The sequence below is a fragment of the Eschscholzia californica genome, unplaced genomic scaffold (assembly GCF_041429995.1).
Source record: "Eschscholzia californica isolate CP2 unplaced genomic scaffold, dmEscCali1.0.p SCAF_1, whole genome shotgun sequence".
NCBI lineage: Eukaryota > Viridiplantae > Streptophyta > Magnoliopsida > Ranunculales > Papaveraceae > Eschscholzia > Eschscholzia californica.
The window spans coordinates 49,826,991-49,852,284 of NW_028238198.1; the positions used below are offsets into that span (position 1 = coordinate 49,826,991).

General features: G+C 36.9%; 3 protein-coding genes and 1 long non-coding RNA gene across 4 annotated transcripts; 2 read left to right on the plus strand and 2 right to left on the minus strand.

Moving 5' to 3' along the window:
• The first annotated feature begins 1,727 nt into the window (after positions 1–1,727).
• SWI3A (SWITCH/sucrose nonfermenting 3A) lies at positions 1,728–5,484 on the plus strand. The gene is made up of 7 exons (XM_086654026.1): positions 1,728–1,897; positions 2,017–2,567; positions 3,325–3,816; positions 4,324–4,490; positions 4,567–4,616; positions 4,843–5,006; positions 5,147–5,484. Exons 1-7 carry the CDS (start codon positions 1,813–1,815, stop codon positions 5,342–5,344), a joined length of 1,707 nt encoding a protein of 568 aa, XP_086510152.1. The 5' UTR covers positions 1,728–1,812; the 3' UTR covers positions 5,345–5,484.
• Positions 5,485–5,974: 490 nt separating this feature from the next.
• LOC147567379 (11-beta-hydroxysteroid dehydrogenase 1A-like) lies at positions 5,975–9,140 on the minus strand. The gene is made up of 6 exons (XM_086654027.1): positions 8,520–9,140; positions 8,006–8,198; positions 7,809–7,894; positions 7,191–7,322; positions 6,920–7,084; positions 5,975–6,385 (listed from the first exon to the last, which is right to left on the minus strand). The coding sequence occupies exons 1-6, from the start codon at positions 8,706–8,708 to the stop codon at positions 6,170–6,172; spliced, it is 981 nt and encodes a 326-aa protein (XP_086510153.1). The 5' UTR covers positions 8,709–9,140; the 3' UTR covers positions 5,975–6,169.
• Positions 9,141–12,712: 3,572 nt separating this feature from the next.
• On the minus strand, positions 12,713–16,815 carry LOC147567380 (putative metal-nicotianamine transporter YSL6). The gene is made up of 7 exons (XM_086654025.1): positions 15,665–16,815; positions 15,174–15,346; positions 14,888–14,985; positions 14,607–14,744; positions 14,310–14,499; positions 13,969–14,098; positions 12,713–13,768 (listed from the first exon to the last, which is right to left on the minus strand). The coding sequence occupies exons 1-7, from the start codon at positions 16,026–16,028 to the stop codon at positions 12,843–12,845; spliced, it is 2,019 nt and encodes a 672-aa protein (XP_086510151.1). The 5' UTR covers positions 16,029–16,815; the 3' UTR covers positions 12,713–12,842.
• A 275-nt stretch (positions 16,816–17,090) lies between these two features.
• LOC147567381 (uncharacterized) lies at positions 17,091–20,516 on the plus strand. The gene is made up of 3 exons (XR_015237688.1): positions 17,091–18,085; positions 19,909–20,070; positions 20,208–20,516. It is a non-coding gene; the product is annotated as an uncharacterized LOC147567381 (long non-coding RNA).
• The last annotated feature ends 4,778 nt before the right edge of the window (positions 20,517–25,294 follow it).

Here is a 25,294-nt window from a genome sequence, read left to right on the forward strand (position 1 = left end):
TAGGCGCATTTTCTTTGATTAATTATCTTCTTCCTCTCTCCTTCTCTAATCTCTCTCTAAAATTTTTGCTGTGCATTTTTAGATTTGTGTTTTGGAAACAGAGCTTAATGTGCATTTTAGATTTGTGTTCGCTGAAATTTCATAAAAAATCTTGTTATTTTCTTTTTGGCCCCCTATTTTATGACCAGCTTCCTTTATGGCCCATATTTTTCGTAAATTCAAATTTGACCCATTTTTTTAACCCTGTCAGTTAACTTTAATGTTTAACTTTTTTTTATTCCATAATTACCCTTCTTATAAAGATATTTTCAAAATATAAATAATTAAAAAAAATATTAAGTCATCTCATCTCTCCCACTTAACCACATTTCACCTCTACCTCACACCTATCTCCACCTCACACCTCTCTCCACCTCACATCTCTCTTCTCTGGCGGAATGTCATCGATCGGAAAAAGTTTTGACCGACACCTTTCATCATAAAATATAAAAAAATTTTCTTTTTAAACACTTCGGTGAAGGGGTTTTCCTTCGCTGGAGGTCCGGTTCACCAAATCTGAGCCAGACCTTCGAGGTCTGGTTCAGATATGTTGTACCAGACCTTCAAAGATCTGGTCCAACAGACCTCCGACGAAGGGGTTTTCCTTCGCCGAAGAGTTTAAAGAGAGAACATTGTTTTATTTATTTTTTTATGCTTGGAGGTTGCCGGCCAAAATTTTTCTAGCCGGCGATCTTCCGCCGGAGAAGAAAGAAATGAGATGGAGAGAGATTGAGCTGGTGGTGGTGGAGGTGAAATGTGGTTAAGTGGGTGAGATGAGGTGGCTTAATATTTCTTAATTAGTTTTATTTTTTAAAAATATTTTTATAAGAAGCGTAGTTATTGGCTAAACATTAAAGTTAACTGGCGGGAGTTTAAAAAAGGAGGCCAAATTTGAATTTACGAAAAATATGAGGCTATAAAGGAAGCTGGTCACAAATACGGGGGCAAAAAAGGAAATCCGTGAATTCATGGAAAGTACAAGATTTTGATGGAAGGGGCGTCAAATTTTTTTCATGACACTTTCGTGATTTCCCAAAGTTAGTATGTCATTTTCCGTCTTTTCACCACCCTCTCTGACCCGTTGACTTGCCTCTGAATTTTTCTCTGACGAAATCTCCCTAAACAAAATCCCCTCATTTCAAGAAGAAAAATGACTTACTTCATTGAATGGAAGGAATAGTTCTTTTATGCAATGATTATTTTTGGTTCGAAGTATGGGAAAGGGTTACTCTCTCTCTCTCTCACAAGAGAGATCAGAATCGACAAAAGGGGAAAAAAAGGTTTCCATAGAATTTCGTTGATTTCATCGCATGCAAATAGCCACGCTTGCTTACAACATTTTGTGCGGGTGCTTTTAGCAACGACTTTTTGTTTTGAGAAATCGACTACGACCTATTATAATTGTTAAACTAATAATTAAAGGAGCCTAAAGTCCAACACCGTATAACTTAAAATCCGACAAATTTATTATTATTTATACCTTTAATAACTTAAATTCAATAATCATGGATTTCACTTCATCTGAGAGCAAATATCGGATCTCTAGAATTTTGGAGTTTATGTAAACACTATCAACCATTTGGACTGTCAGGTGATGACCACCCCCAAATTTTAGTTAAACAGCCAAACCATATTATTTTGGTCAAAATATAGTCAAAATCAAGTCGAAAACCCTTAAATTTTGACCCATCCTTTTAACGTCGTACACCATAATTTATTTATTTAGACGGACGCACCCATTTTCTTTACGGGCAAAAAAAGAGAAGCAAGAGAATGGAGGTAGTAGATGAAGCAAATTCGAAACCGATTCCCGCCAACGAACCTGAACACGACCTTTACACCATTCCTAGTTATTCAAGTAAGTTCTTCCCCTTCCCTCTCTCTCTCTTATACCCTAACCCTAATTTTCTCCCTATTTTTACAATTTTCTTTTCCCGACCAAAACCCTAATCCGATCTACTTTATTTCCCTCTTCAGTTTGGTTTTCATGGGATGATATCCACGAAACAGAGAAATCATCTCTTAAAGAATTCTTTGATGGAAGTTCAATATCAAGAACTCCAAAGATTTACAAAGAATACAGAGATTTCATCATCAACAAGTACAGAGAAGATCCTTCAAGAAAGCTTACATTCACTGAGATTCGGAAATCTTTGATTGGTGATGTTAATTTCATTCGTAAATTATTTCTGTTTCTAGAGAAATGGGGTTTGATTAATTTTCATACTTCTCCCTTGACTGATACTGTAACAAGTACGGTAGTGGTAGAAAATGAGGAAGAAAAGGTTAAAGTTAAAATTGAGGAAGGAGCTCCGAACGGAATTCGTGTAGTTGCTACTCCGAATTCATCTAAGCTTGCTTCATTACCTCAGAATGCACACGAAGTTGTTGAATCTGTTGAGAATAGCTTCAAGTTACCTCCTTTGGCTTCATATACTGATGTATTTGGTGATCTCATCCGGCAAAAGGATTTGGTTTGTGGAATTTGTAGTGGAGATTGTCTTTCCGGCTTCTATGAAAACCACAAGGTATTTAATTTGACCTAATTCCAAGTTCTCATTAATTTAATTTGATTCATTTTTTTGTGCAATCTATTAAACTGGGTTGATATTATATTGCATAGTAAAACAAAATTTTTATTTGGGTTATAATTTCAAATTGAGACTTTGATGTCCAACTAACAAGAATATATGTGACGCTATTCTTTCCTTGTAAATATGCACAATCTGGATTTTGACAATCGCCTCCAAGGAGCTCAGCAATGGTAGGGAAACGAGTTTAGTAACAATGAATTACTTATATTACGAACTCCTCGTTCTCAATCTGGCGACCCTTGTTGTTAAGTACAGCTTCGGACTGGGTCTTTTGCAGCTTATGTGACTCCTTGTTTGGACCCAACTTTGATGTTCTGATTTGTGTAGTGCCTTAGGGGCGTGTCTTGGTTAAATGAATAAGGTTCACAAGTCATAACAACATTAATCCGATCTTAGCAAGATAGTGCATTTTATCGTGAATACCGCTTTGGTTGGGTGGTAACATGTGTGTCTCCCCATTGTGCCGATCTTGTCAAGATAGTGCTATTCTAACTCATGTATTTGACATACTGTACCAAATAATAATGGGCTAAAATTCTTAAATATCAGCTATGATCAACCTGCACTCCTTATTTTGTTTGCAACAGCTTGAAAGTTCGTGTTGTGTTTATATATTCTTGAAGGTTGAAACTTTGTGTTTGGTTTATATATTCTTGAAGGTCTGTTTTCTTATACTTTTGTATATGATCAGGAGGGGGGCCTTATAATTTGCGTAAAGTGCTTCAAAGATCACAGTAAAAGCAAGCCAGTGGATGATTTTGAGTTCCATGACTGCAAAGTAAGCTTGAACAACCATGGAGTTAGTATCTGGACAGAAGAAGAAACTTTACGTCTTCTGGAATCTGTTGTGAATCATGGAGATGACTGGAATCTTGTTGCTCAACATGTTCGAACAAAAAATAAATCAGCTTGTATCTCAAGACTATTACAGTTGCCTTTTGGGGAGTTTATGTTAGATATGTCCAATGGAAAGGGTGATGAGAACTCCAGTAGCGACACACCCAATGTTAAAATGCATGAATCTACTTCAGTTAAGCTAGATGAAGCCATTAGAGAAGAAAATCAGCATCATGAGCCTATAAATGATATGAAGCTTATACAGGAGGGTGAGACTGGAGAACCACCCTCAAAGCGAAGATGTTTTGCAACACTTGCAGACTCTGGTAATTCATTGATGAAACAGGTATAAGCATAGTCTGCTCTGATTCCCTTTTCTTCGTTTGAGTAAATATTTTTCCTGAAGCTATTTTCTTGTGTTATTTCACTGTTATTGATGCCAATGTCTTAAAGAACTTTCAAGGCGTACGCCTCCAGGTGTGCCTCGAGGCATGAGATGACGTATTTGAACTCGAGAATAAGACTGCTGCATCTGAAGCCACCTGTTACTTTTGAGTTGTTGGGCAACACAAAATATTAGTATTTTTGTTTATTAAACACTGAAAACTTTATATCATGGTAGTTAAGTAGAAAAATTATGTTGTCTTTTTTACATAACTAATATCATTTTCCTTACAAAAAGATAGTTTAGCACTGCCTCGCTGTGTGAGCAAACCGCCTTGAGGCGTACAAACATATTTTAAAACATTGATTGTCGCCGATCATTACGTCCAGTGTAGGAAGTTGTTTGCTGCTTCTTTTTCCCTTCTGTTATTCTGCTGAAGAATAAAAAACTCAATCCTCTCTTTTGTAGTTAGCTCTGTTGTCTGCGGCAATGGGCCAGCATGTGGAAGCAGCTGCCGCTGAGGCCGCTATTACAGCTATAGGCGATGAAAACCCGTATGCGAGGATGATGATCGAGGGTGAAGACAGCAGGGTTGCTAATGCACCATCTCCTCTGATGAAAAGTGAACTTCATGGGTCAGTTTTTCTACGATGAATTAGTCTTTTCCTGTTTTACATTTTGTATCTCTATGGTGACACCTTTGCTCTTCAGAGCTCCGGAAGTTGAAGATACAGAGATGGGAGAAAATGGAATGGATTCAGGTAAATCTTGCTACTGAAGTAACAGTTAGAATGTTTGTTCATTAGGTAGGTGCTTAAACAATGAATACCTAACCTGTATATAGCCCTAAGGACTGCCATAGTTACTACTAATATTGGATTATACCAGTAACCTATTTTCAACTCTGATAGTTAAGTATCAGATTTCGTGCATTGTCATTTCATGTTGGAAAATTTACTCAGAATTTCAATGTTTCTTTTCTAACAGAAGCTCAGGAAACTACATCCGAGAGGGATCATGTACCTGTAAAGCTCCGTATTAGAGCTGCAATAGCAACTGCTCTTGGAGCAGCTGCTTCTCATGCCAAATTATTGGCAGATCAGGAAGATAGAGAGATGGAACTTTTAGTGGCAACCATTATTGAGAAACAGGTCTGTCTTCTGTTTGGTGTTCTATTTGGTTTCTTTCGATTTGCTTGTTCAAACAGGGTAAGTAGTCATTTTGAATCATAGATATAACACTCTTCTTTAGTCTCGCTTAATATATATTTTATTGTTAAATGTTTTGATAGTTGAAAAAGGTAGAATGCAAGATCAAACATTTTGAAGAACTAGAGCTGATAATGGACAAAGAACATACCCATATTCAAGAACAGAAAGAATCTATCATTTCAGAATGGATTGATGTTCTCCGACAGGGTTTTAGTCTCGGTATCACAAGATGGAGAGATCGTACATCTGCGAAATTGGTGGTTGGTAATGTATCTTGAATCTTGCTGTGATTTTCAATTTTTGTTGAGTGTATTAACTAATCTAAATGGAAAAGGGAAAGAAAGAGGAACTGTTAAATTTGAACATCTTAATCTATCATATTTAAGTACAATGGTAGATTAAAATCTTTACCCCAAAAGATATCAGTCTTTAACCTAAATACCGAAGACCAACCTGTATTAGAGGTTGATTCATGTTTGGTTTAGCTGAAAAAGGATAATCTTTTAGGAAGTTAGTCAAAAACTCCGTGGGTCATCCATCTATTTTCTTTTTGTCCTAAAATATCTATCAGTTTTTTAAGCTGTAGGTTTGAACGATTTTTTTTTTTTTTGAACTGTCAACGTGCCTCGAACCCTTGTCCTCTTAGGTGGACGACTATACCTCTTACCACTCCAACCAAGGATTGTTGGCGGTTTGCACGAGTTTACACGAGTAAGGATCGCACATAGTTTGAACAGATTTATATAGGTTGTTTTGACAGGGAGCTTAAGCCTTGAAGTTGTTAGCTCCTTGTTGGAACTAAGATCACATAGGTGTTTGACCTAGTTTCATGAAAAATGATAAAGCAGTAGAAGATAAAACTTATGAATAGAAACAGTTGAAGAATGCCTAGTGTTCCCACTAGCTTATAAACACAATTAAGAAACTTATTAAACACCAACAGCCAACAACTTACATTCTCAATTACTTATTAGAGTGCCCTTTAGTTTCTTAGGAATGTACATAAAGTTCTAGATCCTGTAAAATATCTTTAAAAGTTTGAAGAATTTTGATTTCCAAAACTTTAAAGTTGTAGTAAAAAGTTTTGAACCCATAAAGGTCCATTAGTAGTTTCTTTTTAAGTTCCTTGTGTTATATGGCTTGAAAGAAAATACAGTCCGGGAAAGGTAGTGGGCAATCTCAGGGCAAATGGCCTTCCAAATATACAAAATCCGATAGAACCATGGCTCTGTTATCAACCACTCTCCCCTGCATACTCCATTCACTATGGCCTTTGCGCAAGTATCAGCACTGATCACCGGAAACGTGCCTATCAGAAGCTGCCAATGGAAGAATACAATCAATCATCCAAAAATCAACTAGAGGTGTTTAATTCATATATGAAAAAGAAGACCCAATGTGGGATATATAAAGTGAGTTCTTAGTACGCATTAGGTGGTTATGGGCCTTTCTCACCACAAAAACTAGGCCTCGAGGTAATGCCGTTCTAAAACTTACTGAGGCAATTATCTGTCCCTACTACAACAAATGTAGAGTTATCTCCACAATATCGTCTCAGCTGTAACTCCGAAGAACTTAATGGACTAAAAACTGCCTCATGACGTGAGGTTTTTCCTCAATTCTTAAATTGTTGCATTCCGAGCTCTGATACCAATATCAGGTGGTTTTGGGTGTCTCTCACCCCAAACGTTACCCGAGGGTGTTTAGTTTTTCCTCACACTCAAAAAATTCAACAATCTTAACCAAGATGAGTAAAGAAATTCTTGACAGTTTTTAGCATCGTAGTATAATTAATCACACACTCATATACCTATAGTAACTTGATTAAAGTAAATCTATGGAATTGTACTTACACTCATATTTTCATTATCCACTTGCATTTCTCCTTCTTGCCCTAGGAACTTGCCTTGTGTCATCTCTGAATCTACTAAACCAGGAGCTACTATGGTAATTGAGATTTCAGGATCCAATTCGACTCTTAGTGATTCATAGAAGTTGTTTAATGCAGCTTTACTAGCCTGAAACCCATTAATGAGAATGACCAATTAACAAAACCTAAAAAATTAGCACATCAAAGATTCTTTAAGAAGGTCTATACTGCATTTTTAGGTTAATTACTCTTACACCATATAAGCCAAGTCTTGGTGATTGTAGAGATCCTGAAGGTGAAGAAATAGCAATTATTCTCCCTTTGCTGTTTTTAAGGTGAGGAATTGCAAAATGAGTTGCATAGATTGATCCCCAAAAGTTGACATCCTACAAAAATATCAACACATGTGAACCTTGAGTACCCTTTTATAAAAAAAATATACCGAAAGAGCCAATACTGTTTCTGTTTTTGCCGCCTAGGCGGCTAGCCCAATTCGCAGTGGGTAGGATTTTGTTCTTAGCGAGCCTCCACGAGTACAAATCAATGAGCGTAGGCACTTACTACACTTGACTCAATAGGCAAAACTCAAAAGGGCTCTCCTAGCAATGTGGGACAATCACATTCCTCTAGACATGAGTTGTTCTCAGCTCTGATATCATCTCTACCAACCTAAATCCCAATAGTTAAACGATATTTGTCTTACTTTTGCCACCTAAGTCCAAAGTTAGCGAGTAGTATAAGTTTTTATTCGTGGCAAAAACTTATGCTGTCCATCCAGAAGGCATTGACACTAGTTTCAGAGCTCAACTCGCACTTAAACTCAGACTCCAAATCCTTTGAGAAAGACATAAATAACACACATGTAAACGTACCATAATGTGTTTGAAGTTGAGAATATTGGTGACCTCCTCAAATGGGCATATACTAGTAATTCCAGCATTATTCACCAAATGATCCACTGCAATTATGAAGTTCGTATATCTGTTAAAAATGATCTAAATCTCCAAACTTAGTTTTAAGGTGGAAAAAAAATGATTAGAAACGAGCTCGTTAACTACTACTAACTTACAACGTCCAAAGTGGTTTATAGTTTCTTCTATGAATTTTTTACAATCCTCAACTTTAGAAACATCTCCACAAACAACCAAAACATCTTTTGAGCCAAGTGAACGAGCCTTCTCTGCCACTTCTTCAAGTCGATTCTTCCTCCTTGCAACTAGAACAAGACGAGCTCCTCTTCTTGCATACTCATACACAAGTTGCTGTTCAAGTGATTCAAATTAAAGAGAGAGAATGAGTTAGTTTCTACATATTTAAGAACAATTTCAAGTATAACATGGAGAGTTTAATCACTACAAGAGGTGTGGTCATTAAGGACGGTTAGAAGTCGTCTGTTAAATCTTTAATCCGTCTCAAATAGTTATTTGGAGAACTTTCATGTAACCTTGTGACAACTGGCTGTTAGTAAAAGTATTTGAGACAGATAAAAAGACAACTTTTGTGACATATAACTACTGAGGACGGTTTAACCAATTGTCAACATTAATGTAAGAGAACAAGTGGTTTAGTAAGTAGTACTGGACCTCCCCTATGCCGGATGAAGCACCAGTAACTAGTACAATCTTTCCGGTCATATCTTCCGTGGAGAACATTGTTAGGATGGAGTGTATGAACTTGAAGAGAAGATATGGAGGTAATGAAAAACACATACAAATAAAAATGAATGGAGGAAAACCCCAATACATGAGCTTGTGAAGATGGTTCATGGCCATGCTTAGGAAGCAACCTAACAATAACTTACTTTAAGCAATTCAAGAAACTTGGGTTAAGGTGATATCGAAATGATGACCAAGAAGTATTATATATTTATAAAACGGTTCAGAGACACGCTAACAATTCAAAAAAGAAGTATTTTATATATAGAAGGTACTAAGATGGTTGAGAAGCAATTTAAATGGTTCATATAGTGTTTGTTATTTTAGACTGCATCCCACTGCACGAGTAATTATAAATGGTTCATATAATGTTTGTTATATATATATGAATTTAAGATGATTTTATTTACTTAAAATATGGGACTCAAACAAAAATGACAAATGAGATATTTTTTTTATTAGATTAAAGTTTTACTACTTAAAATATTCTATGGTTAGCTCATAGTTCGAATATCTTATGTCAACGGTATTTATTTTCATTATGGTCTTGAATGGATTTAACAAATGCAAGTAACTAAATAGGGGGAACCAAATTACTTTCGAAATATAATATTGAATTAGTTGAACATGATAATTGCGTGTTAGTACAATGCTTTTATGTGTGACACTGTTTTTAATTCTATCATCAGGGTATACGCAACGTAATTTTAGGATATGAATAGACCGTATCTGATTTGATTTCAAGATATTTGTTGATGTGTTATTATTTAGAGTTAATTCCTATATGGCCCCCTACTTTGTGACCAGCTTCCTTTATGGCCCCCTTTTTTTCGTAAATTCAAATATGGCCCCCTATTTTCAGGTAAATGTCATTACTGCCCTTCTTAATAATAAATTTAAAACATTAAAAAAAAATATTTCCACCTCACCCCTCTCTCTCTCTCCACCTCATCTCTCCCTACACCTCACCCCTCTCTCTCTCTCTCCAATTCACCTCTCTCTCTCTCCAACTCACCTCTCTCTCTCCAACTCACCTCTCTCTCTCTCCAACTCACCCCTTTCATCTCCGGCAAGGTGGCCGGCCGGAAAATTTTCCGGCCGGCCATCTTCAAACCTAAAAAAAAAAAAAAAAATCTCTCTCCTCTCTCTCTAAATTTTTTTTTTTTTAAAATCTCTCAACTCTCTCTCTCTAAAACTCCGGCGAAGGGGGCTTCCCTTCGCCGGAGCACGGCAGACCTTTAAAGGTCTGCTCGTGAACAGAAACACAAACTTCACGAATATGAACTGCAAATCTTAAAAACCTAAGTGTCCAATAGATTAAAGAAGCAGTTACCATGAGACCTGGGTATAAAGTTCCACCAATGATTCGACCTAGCGGATACCAACTTTCAGAATCAAACCAGTTCCAAAATTCATAAAAACCTTTCTCAGTAAGGAACAATGTCGTTCGGTAATTGAAGTAAGGATCAAATTCATGAATCATGCTTTCATAACGAAGAACACTGAATAATCGAGTTATGAAAGCCAAAACGTAGACAAGACCGAGAATACTAACACGAATCAGAAGCTCTTGTTGCTTGGTTTTCAACTTAAAGTTCTTGAGAGAGAAATTAGAGAAGAAAGTATCTGGTTTGATGCTAACCTGCGCCGATGATGGCGTCGGTGTTGCCGATTGCTGTTGGTTCGCTGATCCGCCCATTTCTGTGAGAGAGGTGAGAGAATTTCGAAACCCTAAATGACGAAATTAAAGAGGGGATCGTATAGAGTAGTGAAGATCTGGAATCAATGGAAAAATTCTTCCATGAATCAAACGAAAAGATGGATTTGGATCAGGTTAGATCGAATGTTCGATAACCTCTTGAAACAAAAGTACAGACCGGCAGGGAAAAGAATGAGGAGGATGTGGAAGTCAAACATAAATGATGACCATGCTGTTGGTTGATGCTCAGATACAGATGCAATAATTGGGATGAAATTCGTTGCATATGTTGGGTCGAGCAAAGAGTAAAAACGCCCTGCCCATGGAGAAATGTAGCCAGAAGCAATACCAACACCAAGAGCAAGGACACCCAGGAAGGTCTGCCGTGAACAGACCAGATCGGTCTGTTCACGGCTCCGGCGAAGGGAAACCCCCTTCGCCGGAGTTTTTAGAGAGAGAGAGATGAGAGGAAAAAAAAATTTTTTTTTGGAGGTCACCGGCCGGAAAATTTTCCGGCCGGCGACTATATTCGGAGAAGATGAAGGTGAGTTGGAGAGAGAGAGAGGAGTCAGTTGGAAAGAGAGAGAGGTGAATTGGAGAGAGAGAGGGGTGAGTTGTAGAGAGAGATGAGGTGGAGAAAGAGAGAGAGGGGTGAGGTGGAAATAAGTTTTTTTAAAAGTTTTAAATTTAGAATTAAGAAGGGTAGTATTGACATTTACATGAAAATAGGGGGCCATATTTGAATTTACGAAAAAAAGGTGGCCATAAAGGAAGCTGGTCACAAAGTAGGGGGCCATATAGGAATTAACTCTATTATTTATTACTAACTATTTTAGGCCCAAATAATAATTTTTGGATGGCGGAATCATGAATCCGCGGATTCATGAGTCCTTGGAATCCATGATTCCACGGATTCATGAATCCAAATAATAATTTTTGGCTTGTTTGGCAACTAAGAATCCTATGATTTATTATTATTTAAGTATTTTTAAACGTCTTTAGAGAAAATATGATTTTGGAAAAAAATAATGATTTTGGAAAAAAATACTCCCTCCGTCCCAAATTAAGAGTCCCATTTTAAAAACGTAACTTTTTTTCACAACTTTTACTTTTCCGTTTTTACCCATATTAATTTTTAATATGTTTTTTGGAATTCAAAAAAATTAGCACTATATATATAAGATTAGTTTCCATAAACACAAATTATTCTATCTCTTGCTAAAAGCTTACCAAAATACGAATTGTTTTAATTAAGTAATATATACATTATATATTGTCAACACGGGTATAATTGGAAAATCTATGGATTTTATATGATAAAAGAGGAATGGGACTCTTAATTCGGGACAGACGAAAAAGGAATACGGGACTCTTAAATTGGGACAGAGGGAGTAATGATTTTGTAGAAGGAAATATTTTTTTGTTGATTTTAAGTTTGAAATTTAGGTTCATTAATCCAAAATCCTAGCAAATCCTAGGGGGTAGGGTGGGATTTTGGTCTATACAAATTTTGGAATTAGGAATCCTTAGGATTCAAGAGTCCTAGGATTCTTGGTAGCCAAACAGACCAAGGATTCATGATTCCTACCAAATTCCACTTTTGATAGGAATCCTACTTAGGAATCCTGCAACCAAACACACCATTAGAGTTTTATCTTAGGATTCAAATAGACCTGAATCTGATTTTGATTTCAGAATATTTGTTGATGTGTTTTTTTTTTATCACTAACTATTTTAGACCCTCTCACAAAAAAAAAAAACTATTTTAGACCCAATTAACTTAGAGTTTTATCTTGGGGTTCGAATAGACCGGTATTTGATTAATGGCCTAATGTCTAAAGATATTATTTTATTTATACTCAAGTTTAATATTCCTGAATTTGCACTTTTATGAGATCGACCCTGAGACCTCCATATAGCGGAGTAGATGCACTTACAAACTGCGTTACCGGTTTAGTTATCTAAGTTTTAATTGAAGCATATGCTTGGACTCGATGTAAATCCTTCTGTTTTAATGAAGAGTTGAAGTTGAATCTGACATTTTATGTGTAATTTACTTGTATATTTTGAGTTCTTGTATTCATTTATCTCTCAATCGTATTTAGATGCTTCTTCTCATATTCAAACTTGTCTTTTTTTTTTTTGGCTAAAGACACTTACATTAGATCCAAAGACATGTTTCAAGACTAAATCCATTAAAGGGATAGAAGAACCCAAAACAACTAAAAACCACACATAGTTCAGTTTTCATTTTTTTTTTGTTAAAGGCATAGTTCAGTTTTCATGATTCAGACTATTAAATAGGACAGCACATAAGATATCAAAGGAATAACATCCACCAACCCTATTTTTGTTTTATGTTACATCAGGCAAGTGTAAGCAAAGTGTAAGAATAAAATGTCTATAACAATAAAAGAACAAATGCTCAGAAGCAGTATGATGCAAAATGCACCAAATATAAATAATACAATAAAGAAATATTTACAGGTTCGTGATACAATTATGAATCAGAAGCTACTACAAATTTAGATGTTCATCTGTTTTCGACTACTCTAAGAAGGTCTAAAGAACATACAAATGGGTGGGTTTACCCTTAAAATTGAGAGAATCGCTGAGGGTATTGTCCAAATTCCATCACCACATATAAGACCCGAAGCAACTGCTCCTGCATAGTCTTCTGACTCTTTCCGGTTTATCTTTTCCCACACAAACAATATCACCGTTCCGACAAACATGTCAATTGCAAAATACGCCCCAATATAAAATGGTACCGCCATGGCCATTGGTATAGGTATAAACTGCGAGATCTTTGGTGGAGTTATATCTTTTAGCAAGTTTATAACCAAAGCTGCAATGAAAAACCCATAGCAAATTGCTAAGCAATGCTTGGGAAGTTCAGAGAAGCCTTGTACACCAAGAATAGCCATTTCTCTGAATATGACAGCATATGGAGCTTTATAGGGCCCATTTGGATCACCAATATCGAAAGCAGTCCAAAATAACCAGAAGGTTAAAGGAGCTATTATACAGCCCATTGCTGTTCCTACTATCTGACTCACAAACATGGACTTGGCTGATGAGAATGTGAGGTAGCCCGTTTTAAAATCTTGCATGAGGTCTGCGGCAGTTGATACAATGGACATCATAACCCCACAAGCTGCTAATCCAGCTATAACTCCACCATCGGTTCCTATAACTGATGCGAAGAAGAATAGCCCGATTTTCCCGTAAGTTGAAGATAAGCTCCAGTCCGTGAGTCCGGTACCATATGAGTTGCAGAAAGCAAGGGCAGGAGCAATAATGTATGAGGCGAGAACTAGATACCACTTGAGAGGTGGAAAGATCATGGGAATTGTTGCTGTAGATATTGCTGCCAGACCGACGTATCCAGAACCGGCTAACCAAGAAGGGATCCTGTCTTTCAGGAATGTTTCGTCCATTTTTCTTTGTTCTGCTACTGACTTCGAGCTCTCATTATCTGCCAATAAAAGTAGATAACCAAACACCCACCATTTAGCTACAAACTACTAACAATAAATAGCTTAGACACAATTGATCTCGGAAACCATATATAAGGATTAAAATTGTAGAAGCTAAATTCAAACACAGAAAAATAAAGATGTCGTACAGAAACACGAAAAAATCAACACCAGAATATGTTCACAATTGTTTCCTCACCTTGATGCTCACTGACAATTGGAAGGTTATGTTTTCTGCTCTTGTTGCATATCTCTTTTGTGGTCACTGCTATTATCTTAACCAAATTATATAAACCATCGCCAAGAATAAGAGATATAGCAATGAAAACCTGCATAGAGACAATTCAATCATTAGTAGAAGTCAATAAACAAAGCATGTAGAGTCATCATTCAGGCAGTAAATAAAGGATGAAACGTTGAGATTCTCTACATTCGTCTGGTTCTGTTCCAGACTAATTTTAGAGAGTTAGTTGATCTTAAGACTACCATACCACTTTTTCTTTATGATGCTTCCTCAGGGTGAATATGAGTTTTTCGTACCTTATATCCATAGAGACCTTTAAAGTCGTTGCTTCCAAGGTCAGCAGGGTACCAATCACCAGCATGTTGAGCAATAAATGGCCAGAGAAAACCAAATGATATTATCGCTCCGAGTAGAACTGAGCAGTTGACTATATGGGGGCATATAAGACCACATCCAACATAAGTTGGACTGAAGTCAAAATAAAACCTGGACAAAGGAAAAGAAGAAAAATTGTAAACCAAGTACTGATGAATGATGATAGCAAACATCATAGCTATCTATAACAGGACAAAGGCAAGGCACTAGAATCATACGTATTCTTAAAAGCCAAGAGGCCAAGGGTGGGGAAATTGTCGAAACCACAAGAGTTACCAACGCCACTGAAGAACCACTTAAAGAGACTCCAAATGAAACTTATGCTTAGATATTTTCCTAAGCATCGTACTTGTCTCCTGAAATACATTGATCAATGCAACAAGATATAAGAGGGATTTCAAAACTTCACAGAAACAATTAAACCAAAGTTTTCCCCAAAAGAAGCACCCTCTAAATCGACTCGACAAACCGAAAAAGTAAATAGATATTTACAGCTTACCCAGCAAGTTCAGCCCCTGAATTTGTGTGGAAGCTATTTATCAACATTGCCGTGGCTGTACCACTTGGGTATGTAAGCTTATAATCCATGACCATGACCTATATAAATCACAAGAAAGCCAACATAGAAAAACAACCCGTATCTTAGTTTATAAGAACCCATCAATCCTAAACGAGAACAACGGAAATGATAGACAATACTAATTTCTTTTAAGGAAACACAGTCCACTATTGTGATGAAAAAACACTAAACCAGTAACAAAATCTAAAATCGAAGAGAAAACTACCTTTCGGAGAGGAACTAAACTAAACAATCCAAGAAAACTGACAACAAACATGAAGCCAATCATCCACCCCAAAGCTGGGTTTTTAATATCTTCCGTCCGGTTACCCGGGTAATCAGAGCCGATCAGTTTATACGTCTTCTCGTCCATTGCAATCATATATGATCCAAACCCACCTATAAAATAGATCCTAAAGTAAAATCTCTGCAATTCATACCAACAATTTGGGCAAATAATATGTTCAAAACTAACAAGACAATCAGACTATACAAGAATACTGATCACTGATCAGCAACCAAATTGTTAAATGAAAATACAAAAGTTGACCTAGATTAATAAAGTTAAAACCCTAAAATCTATCAGGTAAGTGAACTAAAAAGATCATGACTTTTTAGATATAGATATATACTATTAACAAATTCAAGTCAAATATCAACATAAATTCAAGGAATCCAGAAACTTTGTAAAACAAAAAAAAGAGGGGAAAATCTCACCACTAAAGGCGAGGCCATAGCAAGCCACAACACAAGTTTGGATGACGGTATTCTCCTGGCGCGTAAAGGGAGTAACAGAAAACCCTAATTTGGAGAGGAAACTTGTCCAAGACTTAACGAAGAAAAACCCAAGCAATCCAGCAGCGACATTAAGAGAAGGGATTATTCCAACTGTTAAATTGAGTTTGTGGGTGATTATACAAAACAAAGTTCCTAATACAGCACTCGCAACTAACCCTCTGATCGTAATTTGATCCTTCCATGGTGGTATTTCTTCAAAATCAACTTCCCTTTTTACTTCATTTTTAGGTTCAAGGATCAATGGCTCCGTTATCTCTACTCCCGTTGGGTTTTCCGTTCCCATTATCTCTCTCTCTATTTTTCTCTCTCTCTCTATTTTTCTCTCTCTCTCTCTCTATTTTTTTTCTCTCTCTCTACACACAAATAATTGGCGTGTTGGTGTTTGTTTCTCTCTCTAAAACCAAGGAAGATGATGCTTCTAACAACCATTTCGGTTTGGATGTACATGAAAGGTTGTTGGAGACAATCCGTAAACTCGTGACCGTTGGATTTGATGGTTTCGAAAAATGATCGAGCTCGATTTAAGATCAGACCACGTGTTTCGCGTAGCATTTTTTAATTATAGCCCCAACCAAATAGTTGACCCAAGATCTGCAATAATTGGTGATTACAAGGGGTATGGAACTCATGATTTTTCTTATCCCACGGCGATATTGTAGGGATATCAAAATATCTTGCGTACGAAGATTTGTCTTAAAGTATTAAGACCCCATTAGTATATAGATACTAATTTTCTTAGTAAGTGGACGTTCATGTATCCAATTTGAAGGACTAAGTTAATGGAATACTTGTTTCAACAAAAAAACAATTAATGGAATACTTAAATTTAATCCACCAAAAAAAATTAAAATAGTTGTTGTTGAGCTAAGTATTGGTCACTCTTGACCTATCAATTGATTGACCTCGAATTGTACATCGAAGACCCATAAATATAGGAGCAAGACCTAACGGAAGAAGTCAAAGAAGTGAATCTAGAAGAACTCTATCATCCCTGATACAGAAATTTGCCAAGAGGTCTTGTAAGAACTTTGCTTTAGTTTTGGGACAAAGAAATGAGGTCCTTAGGAATCAACTCGAAATCTTGAGCCTTGACATGGGAAGGCGTGGACCCGAGTCAGATCCGCAACATGAACTCTGATCTACCATGAGGTACAAAGCACGGAGGTCTGCCAAAGTATGTCTGACACCTTCAGTGTTGCTTTGCCTCAGAGAAATGTCGGTACGCAGAAGGCCTATAACGCTGACTATCCGCTTCTTTTATCACGAGATACGACCGTATCCGTTGCGTTAGGAAGGTTTTATTCACGACCCTGGCACCTGGCATCTTTTAAGCCGGTGATTCAACACCGCCATGCATGCCTTTATAAACTACACAAGTTTGTTCTAAAAAGAGATCTGATAATTACCCTTCGATTATTCTAATTTTTAACTTGCAACACTTAACTGACTTTAGCGTCAAAGTATCTTCGCAGGTATCCTCCGCCCTCATCTCCTCACTGGCGACGCGGGTGAATAACAATTTGAAGGTTCAAGACGATTTCGGAAAATCCACTTTCTGACATCATCAGTTGCACATCTCTTTCTGTATCTACTAACACTCAACAGATAATATTTCAATCATAGTGGGCGAAATATTTCATCTTCACCCATAAAAGTGACTAAAATTCTGGTGCCAGAGAGAAAATAATCTTGGTGGTCGAAATTTTCTACTTTTTAGCAACGATCTTCACTCACATGTTCACGTATAGAGTAAAATGGTTTTAAGTTGAATGGTGTAATGTTACATAGTGGTATTTCCTCAATCCCGACTTCCTTTTTTACTCCATTCTTGGGTTCAAGGAGCAATGACCCCTTTATGTTTACTCATGTTGGGTTTTTCGTTCCCATTCTTTATGTCTTTGTCTCTCTCTTTATCTTCTTCGTTGTTTCTCACCTCCTCCCTCTCTCTAAACACAAAAGAATGTTTTGTACTTTTGTCTAAAACCAAGGAAGATGATGCAACGACCACGATTTTGTGATTTCTGGAAATCGTCTCGAACCTTCAAATTATCCGATACGATCGAAAATATTCTATTCACAGTCCTAAAACATGGTCTCCTTTAAGCTGGTTATTCACCACCGCCATACATGCCTATATAAACTACACATGATCATCCTGAAAAGAGATTCGATCGTTACCATTTGATTATTCTGACTTTCAACCTACAACACTGAACTGACTTGATCGTCAGATTATCTTTGCAGGCACCCCCTCAACATCTCCTTACCAGCGACACAAAGGAATAACATCTCGCAGGTTTAAGACGATTTTCATAAATTCACTTTCCAACATCATCCATTGTAAGTAGATTGCGTTTTCTTATCTTAAAGCTCTAAACAAGTAATATTATGGACAATCTCTCCAATAGGTACAAAACCTGAAGAGAAAATTTCGAACAACATAATAGAAATATGTCCATAATTTAAACTATACTCGTTGTGATTAAATAATTTAACACAAACTAACTCTCCATTTGAAAGTTGCAATTTTCTAAATTAAAACAAATATTCACATATAATAAGTATGACAAAAAATCCACCGCAACAAGTAGAAAATAATAATATTGTTTTGCATAAGAAAGATTATCAGAAAAACATAGAATAATATGTACGTTTGGGAGAGAATACGTACAAGCCTATTACATATCAGAGAGAGAGAAGATTAGATGTAAAAGCTAGAAATTATGGACTAGAGTAGCTTTTAAAATGTCTAGTAGAGTCTTGAAATGTTAAAGTGGGTTTTATATTTCGGTATTGGGTGTATGTAGAAAATGGAATCATTAAACACTTTAGAATGGTATAGGCGCTTACTACAAAACGAACGGGCTTTTGCTACAGCGTAAAGATGGTGTACCTATTGGTTAATATTTGCTATGCCATTTTTAAAGTCGTTGTAAATGCTTAGCAATCGCTACCAGAATTACACCTTTTTGTTACACATGTATACCTTTATATTGCTCTAAACGGTCAATTTTTTGGAAAGTTGTAAATCACTCTATTACTACGGGCCCGTAGGCCAAGCAAATGACTATCTTTTGCTATGGGCGCTTTGTTGTTAATAGGTGAAAAAGTCATAGCAAATTGTCCCAAAATTTGGCAAAAATAAATCGCGCTAAAAGTTCATGCCCCATGGCGTAAATCAGACTTGAAAAAATTGTGTTTGCCCTGAATCAACTGCCTAAAATCGTGTTTCCTTTAACTTTCATCAGTTCTTAGCTTCATCACTCTCGGATCTTTCCTTTGTGAAACGATCAAAAAAATTTCTTCCGGTAGGCTTTGTTCTCACTTCTGGCTGTTTTTTAGGGTTTGAAAATCTCCTTCTTCTGAAATTAGATGGTACATCTCCAAAGTAGAGTTCTTAATGAGAGGGAAATGTAAACATGGGCTATGTTCATGCAAGGCCCATTGGTAATTTTTTATGAACAAGGCCCATTAGTATGTTCCATACAATAAGACCATGTATAGACTTGTTGGGCTAAAGGCTTGTTGGGCTCATAAAACTCGTTCATGTATTGAATCTATGGACACTAACTATGTGTTGACAACAAGACGAATCTATAAGCATGAGGTGTATAGACTAATGAGTTGTGTTGTCTTGTCTTGTGTTTTGACACGTAATGGACTTGTTGTTTGACACATAAGGGACACTTGTCTAGTGTCTTGACACATAATGGACTTGTTTCTTGACACATAAGGGACACATGACACCCATGAGTTGTAGGCAAGACAAATGGTAATGATGGAAATACTTTTTGGTGTTGTATAAAAGGGAATAGACTCATATGGAAAATATGCTCTATCATTAACTCAAGCTAGTCTCTCCATCACTAGTGCTTGAAGAATAGAAGAGAAAAGAGTATACAAGTTCATATTCTAGGAAGTAAGGAATTAAGCTTATTGAAGTAAGGAGCTTATATTTGTTAAAGCAAGAAGTTGTTTCAATCTCTACAATGGAGAAAGGTATATAATTATCTCATATTAATAATCATGAAATAATTACTTAATGTGCATATTTTCATATTGATTTTGTGACAAACATGAGTCCCTAGATTCTTATGTGTTCATGAGAAGAATATTAAATTACTATTTTGTCTCATGAACACTACTTATAGAATATATAACAGGAAAAAGATGGATGAGCATAACGAACAGGATGACGAAAACTATGATTGTAATGAACAAAGTACCATGAAGTTTAAGGAGGTGAAATCCTGGATGAAGCTGAAAAGGACACTGATATCGATTTATCTAGGGCTGACAATAATGATGATTCCAATTCCAAAGATGTAACTAGTCATTTTTCTCTCTCTAGAACCCTAATACTTCATCGTTTTTTTCCTCTTTGGTTTTTGTTCTTGCTTGTATGTTTCTGTTTCTGTTTTATGTTTCTCTTTTAGTAACTGTTTATATTTTTTTCTTATAGAACTTGAAAGAGATGAAGAAGAGGTTGAATGAGATCGAAGATGAAGTTGGTGTTCTTCGTGAGATGTAGGCTAAGGTTGAGAAAAAAATGGGTGTTCAAGGTCCATTTTCCTTATAGTCTTCCTTTGTAGATCATGCAATAGCTAGTTAACAATTGTGAATTCTCTATTGGGCTTTGGAGGAATGTTGAGTTTGTAAGATCGAGTAGGAAGATGATCATCCTCGATCAATTGTAAGAATTGTAACATATTAGTTTCTAGACGATAATATTGAAGGTGTTGAAGGAGATGTCCTTTGACCAAGGTGACAATGCGAACAATTTTTCGGATAGGACAATTGATGAAGAAGATCATCAAATCCGATTGATTTAGGGATCGTAGAGTTTAAGCTAGAAACCAACTACGATCGTCGAATAACGAAGTAATTCGCGACTAACTTCAATCGGATCCTACAACGGGTTACACAAAAAAGTGTCAAATTGATCTAGGATATGACTAGTGGGAGTGAGATATAACAATGGTAATGTCCCATAAACATATCTCATAGGCCTAAAAAGGAATTAGGCAAAGATAGTACAAAAGGGCTAAAAAATAGGGTTTTTGGGCTTTAGCCGATTCGGGCACTTCTAGGGTTCGGATTGGGCTGAAATTTTGAGGGGAGATTTATGATATATACAGTAGTATGTATGAAAAATTTAGTGGTGTTTAGACACCTCCTCATTAGGTAATTGAGAAAATATCAATAGTTGTTATTTTCGATTATTTCCCTAAATCTTATTCTAAAGGGTGTTTTAGGAAACCTTTGAGGAGGTGTATTCTCATTAGGGTTATATATAAACACTCTTAGGGCAGAGAATAAGGTGTGGAATCTATCTCTAAGCTTTCTTACTCTACCACATCAAGTAGAGAGGAGAAAGTGAGTTAATTCCCATTACTATCTATCTAGTCAAGAAGAAAGGTGTTCTTCTTCCAACCACCATTTGTGTGCTAGCTAAAAACAAGGTGGGAGATCAAGTTGATTGCTCGTTTGCCAAGTAGAGGAGCTACGCTTGAAGCTCTTGGTCTTCTCAAAAGCAATTGGAAAGGTTCGAGGGAAAACTAGCGAATAAGGTATTCATCTTTCTAGTTTTACATAGTATTATTATGGGCTTATGCATGTGATCCTGGGAATACTAATGTAGACATTAGATGTCTTTTTCCGCCATTGACATTAGTATAAGGGTGTAAAACCCAACAGTGGCGTCAGAGCCTCTTGCAATTAGCCTATCTTATCTAAGTTTTGGACTAATTCCATGCTTTTCTAGATAGATTATTGTGTTTAAAAGTGTTTTGAACACAAAATTTTGAATAGGATTCATGTATTTGTCAAAAGATTTCAAAATTTGTCTTGAAAAGGGTTTCAAAATCTAAAATTTAGATCCAAATTGGTTTGATTAAAAGAGGTGTTTTAAGTTATTGGAAACTTTTGAAAAACAAAATTTGGAAATTTAGAAGTATTCTAAAAGAATTTGAAATATTTTAGAAGTGTTTCAAATTTTGGAAAAGAAACTTAGAGTTGCAAAAGAGAAAAAAGGAAACTATTGAGTTTTAGAAACTCAATAGGTCCGTCCAGGAAGCTTCCTGGCCGGATCAGTAGCCTGGAGGACGCGTCTGCAAGGCGCGTCTCAGACTGCTGGTGGACGCGTCTGGAGACGCGTCCAGCTACTGGGTGGATGCGTCTTCCAAACGCGACCAATAGCTTAACCATGACGTGTCCGGGACGCGTCCATGAGACGCGACCAGACGCGTCCAGTAGCTACCACCAGACGCGTCTAGGGTCCTTGGTGTCTCGGACTAAGTCCGAGACACCTAGTGCTAGTCCGGTCCAGCACCAGATGTGTCTAGGACGCGTCTGGTGCATGTACTAGCGTCCTGGGGAGCCAGGACGAGATCAGGCCTATTGGCCTCAGCCCGAACATGCCGGCCCTATGGGTCGTGCCATGTCCGGACCTTGTCCGAGCCCTTTTTGTGGGCTTGGGCCAGGACTTGTCCCAGACTTTTTCAAGGCTTTTCGGACCACGAAAAGGGACCATTATTCGAGTGGGAGTTTTATCCAAATTTTCTCCCGATTCCAATACAAATAATTCTAAAATTGACCCGGGCCATTCAAAGCCCAAACATAATTTCTCTTTAAAATCGGATTTTAAAATCAAAACAAAATGCACCATTAGTCTAATCCTTTGATATAGACTTAAGGTCCGTACATGACATATGGATGTCGACAAGAGTATCTCCCGGATATACATGCATATATAATTGTTAGAGCATCTCCAATGCAAGACTCAATCTTAAAATCCTAAGTGCCACCTAGGACTTTAGAGTTTTTTTTGACAAAATTCCTCTCCAATGCAAAACTCAATTAAGATCTTAAAATGATGTGGAAGCATTAAGTTTTAAGATGTCTCAACTAGAAACTCTATTTTTGAGATCTCTTTTGAGAGTCTTAAGTGTCCTAGTCATCAAATTTAATTTTGGACTAATAGAAAATCTTTCTTTCTCAACCACTTTTTCCTATTAAATGTATGTGCGACATGGTATCTATTAGAGTTTTTTAGAGTGTTGCATTGGAGAAGGACTTGAATTAGAGACACTCAAGTTAGCCACATAAGAAAGAGAATCTCAATTGAGACTCAACACATAAGCCAAATAGAGTTTTTTTTAAGTTTTGCATTGGAGATGCTCTTAGCCTTGAAATAAATTATATGATTGCATGAGATGTGAATGCGGAAACTAGTATGGCCATAGAATTTATTTCTTATTCTTGTTTTAAGCACGGATGGGTGCATAATTTGTAATAATTTTAATTTCAAGTTTACACGATCTGCGAATCGTTTGAGTCTTGTAATTAGAGTTTAGGGTTTATGAGTCCATTGAAGAAACTCAAGGAGGAAATCCAAAGGCGAGTGGGAGAAATCAATGGAGGTTCAAAGATGGAGCTATGAACCAAAAGGCGAAACAAGAATCAAACCAAAGGAGATTAGATCTTCTAGGCTAGGGGCCATACTAGGATCAATATGTGATTGATTTACTTTCTCACACACATTTAGTTACTTTTTACGCTTTATGTCGTGGATGTTAGTTAGGCTAATTAGTTCACTAAAACAAACGCCAGACTAGCGTAAAGTCCCTAAAAGTAATTTTGAGTATAATGTCTGTCTAAATTAAGACACTCCTTCCGCCCTTGTTCGAGGAAGGTGGGTCGGCCTTCGCAGAGTACCTCCTCTACCTTGGGACATTGCGGGTAGGCCTATAGAAGAGGCCTACATGTCTAAATGGTTCTACTCAACGAGATCAGCAAGAGAGTCTTGGATACTCGAGGCAAAAGGATGGATTTAACATTGAAAATGTAATCCATCAACCGAGAATCATATGGTATGATCAGTGAAAGAGTTCACTCACCTAAATCAATGAGAATTAAGGGAAGGGCCCTAGTCCGCTTAATCCTTGAGAGATGGGATCTCGAAATCACATTATTCAAAATAGGGACACGTTTTTCTTAAATAATGTGGCAAAAACTTAGGACTTTTTGCAAAAATTATCGAATGTAATACTTAGCAAAATCCTTTTTCTGTTTCATGTAGTTTTACTATGGCAAAAATCAATCTTTTCAACCTATGTTCAATCCTCAATGAGGATAAATTAAACATGGATAACTTCCTTGATTGGGAAAAGAGATTGAGAAGTGTTCTCAAGTCTACAAACAAAAAAGCGTACTAGATACCCCTATTCCAAAAATAACTGCGAACTCAAAGGTTGAGGAACAAAAGCAGGCCAAAAGTATCCGGATGACATCGGTTTCAGTAACTTGCCTTATGTTGGCCACCATGGAACCTAATCTTTAAAAGAGATTCGGAAAAATGGATGCGCACACAATCATCCGTCAATTAAGGGACATGTCCCGAAACAAATCACGGTTGAGGAAGTACGGGACTTCCAAGGCAATCCGGAATGGCATTGGAATGTCTGAATCAAAGAAAGGACTTCAACTGATTTAGAAGAACAAAGGGAAGAAGGAAAGAACTCACCGTTCCGACCAAGGTATCTATGTTATCGAAGTTAACTTAGCAAATAAATTTGATTCTCAATCCTAGGTATTTGATACCGGATGTGGTGGTCATATCATTTCTGATGTGCAGGGCCATAAGGGAATCAAGTATTTATCTGCGAGGGAGCTTGTTCTACGAGTAGCAAATAGAGCAACGGTTGCTGCGAAAGCTGTAGGAACATTCAGTCTACCTTTAGAAACTGGTCTAGTTTTAGAACTTCATAATTGCTATTATGTACCCTTTATTTCTAGAAACATTATCTCTGTCTCAGAGTTAGACAAAGAGGGATATGACCTGTTAATAAAAAAATCAGCGTTGTTCTTTATATAAAGGTGAAATGTTTATACCAGTGCTAAATTATACAACGGTCTCTATATTACGAATATTGAGAACGAAGTCTTTAACATAAAAACCGAAAGGCTAGAGTCAGATGATTTGAATCCAAGTTACCTTTGGCATTGTCGTTTGGGTCACATTAACATGACACGCATGAAGAAGCTCCATAACCATGGACTTCTAGGATCGTATGATTTAGAATCGTATGACACGTGCGAATCATGTTTAATGGGTAAAATGACGAGGTCTTCTTTTAAAGGAAAAGGAGACCGAGCCAATGAACCTTTGGAACTCATACATGCGGATGTATGCGGACCAATGAGTACTCCAGCGAGAGGTAACTATGGCTACTTCATCACGTTCACGGATGACTTCACTCGTTATGGTTACATATACTTGATGAGGCATAAGCCGAATCGTTTGACATGTTCAAATAATTTCAGAACGAAGTAGAGAATCAACTTGGCAAGAAAATAAAAGTCATTTGATCCGATCGAGGTGGTGGATATTTGAGTCAAGAATTTGACGCTCATCTTAGGAGTTGTGGTATAGTATTTCAACTCACTCCACCAGGAACACCTCAGATGAATGGTGTGTCCGAAAGGAGAAATCGCACCTTGTTAGACATGGTTCGATCTATGATGAGTTTAGCAAATCTTCCGAACACG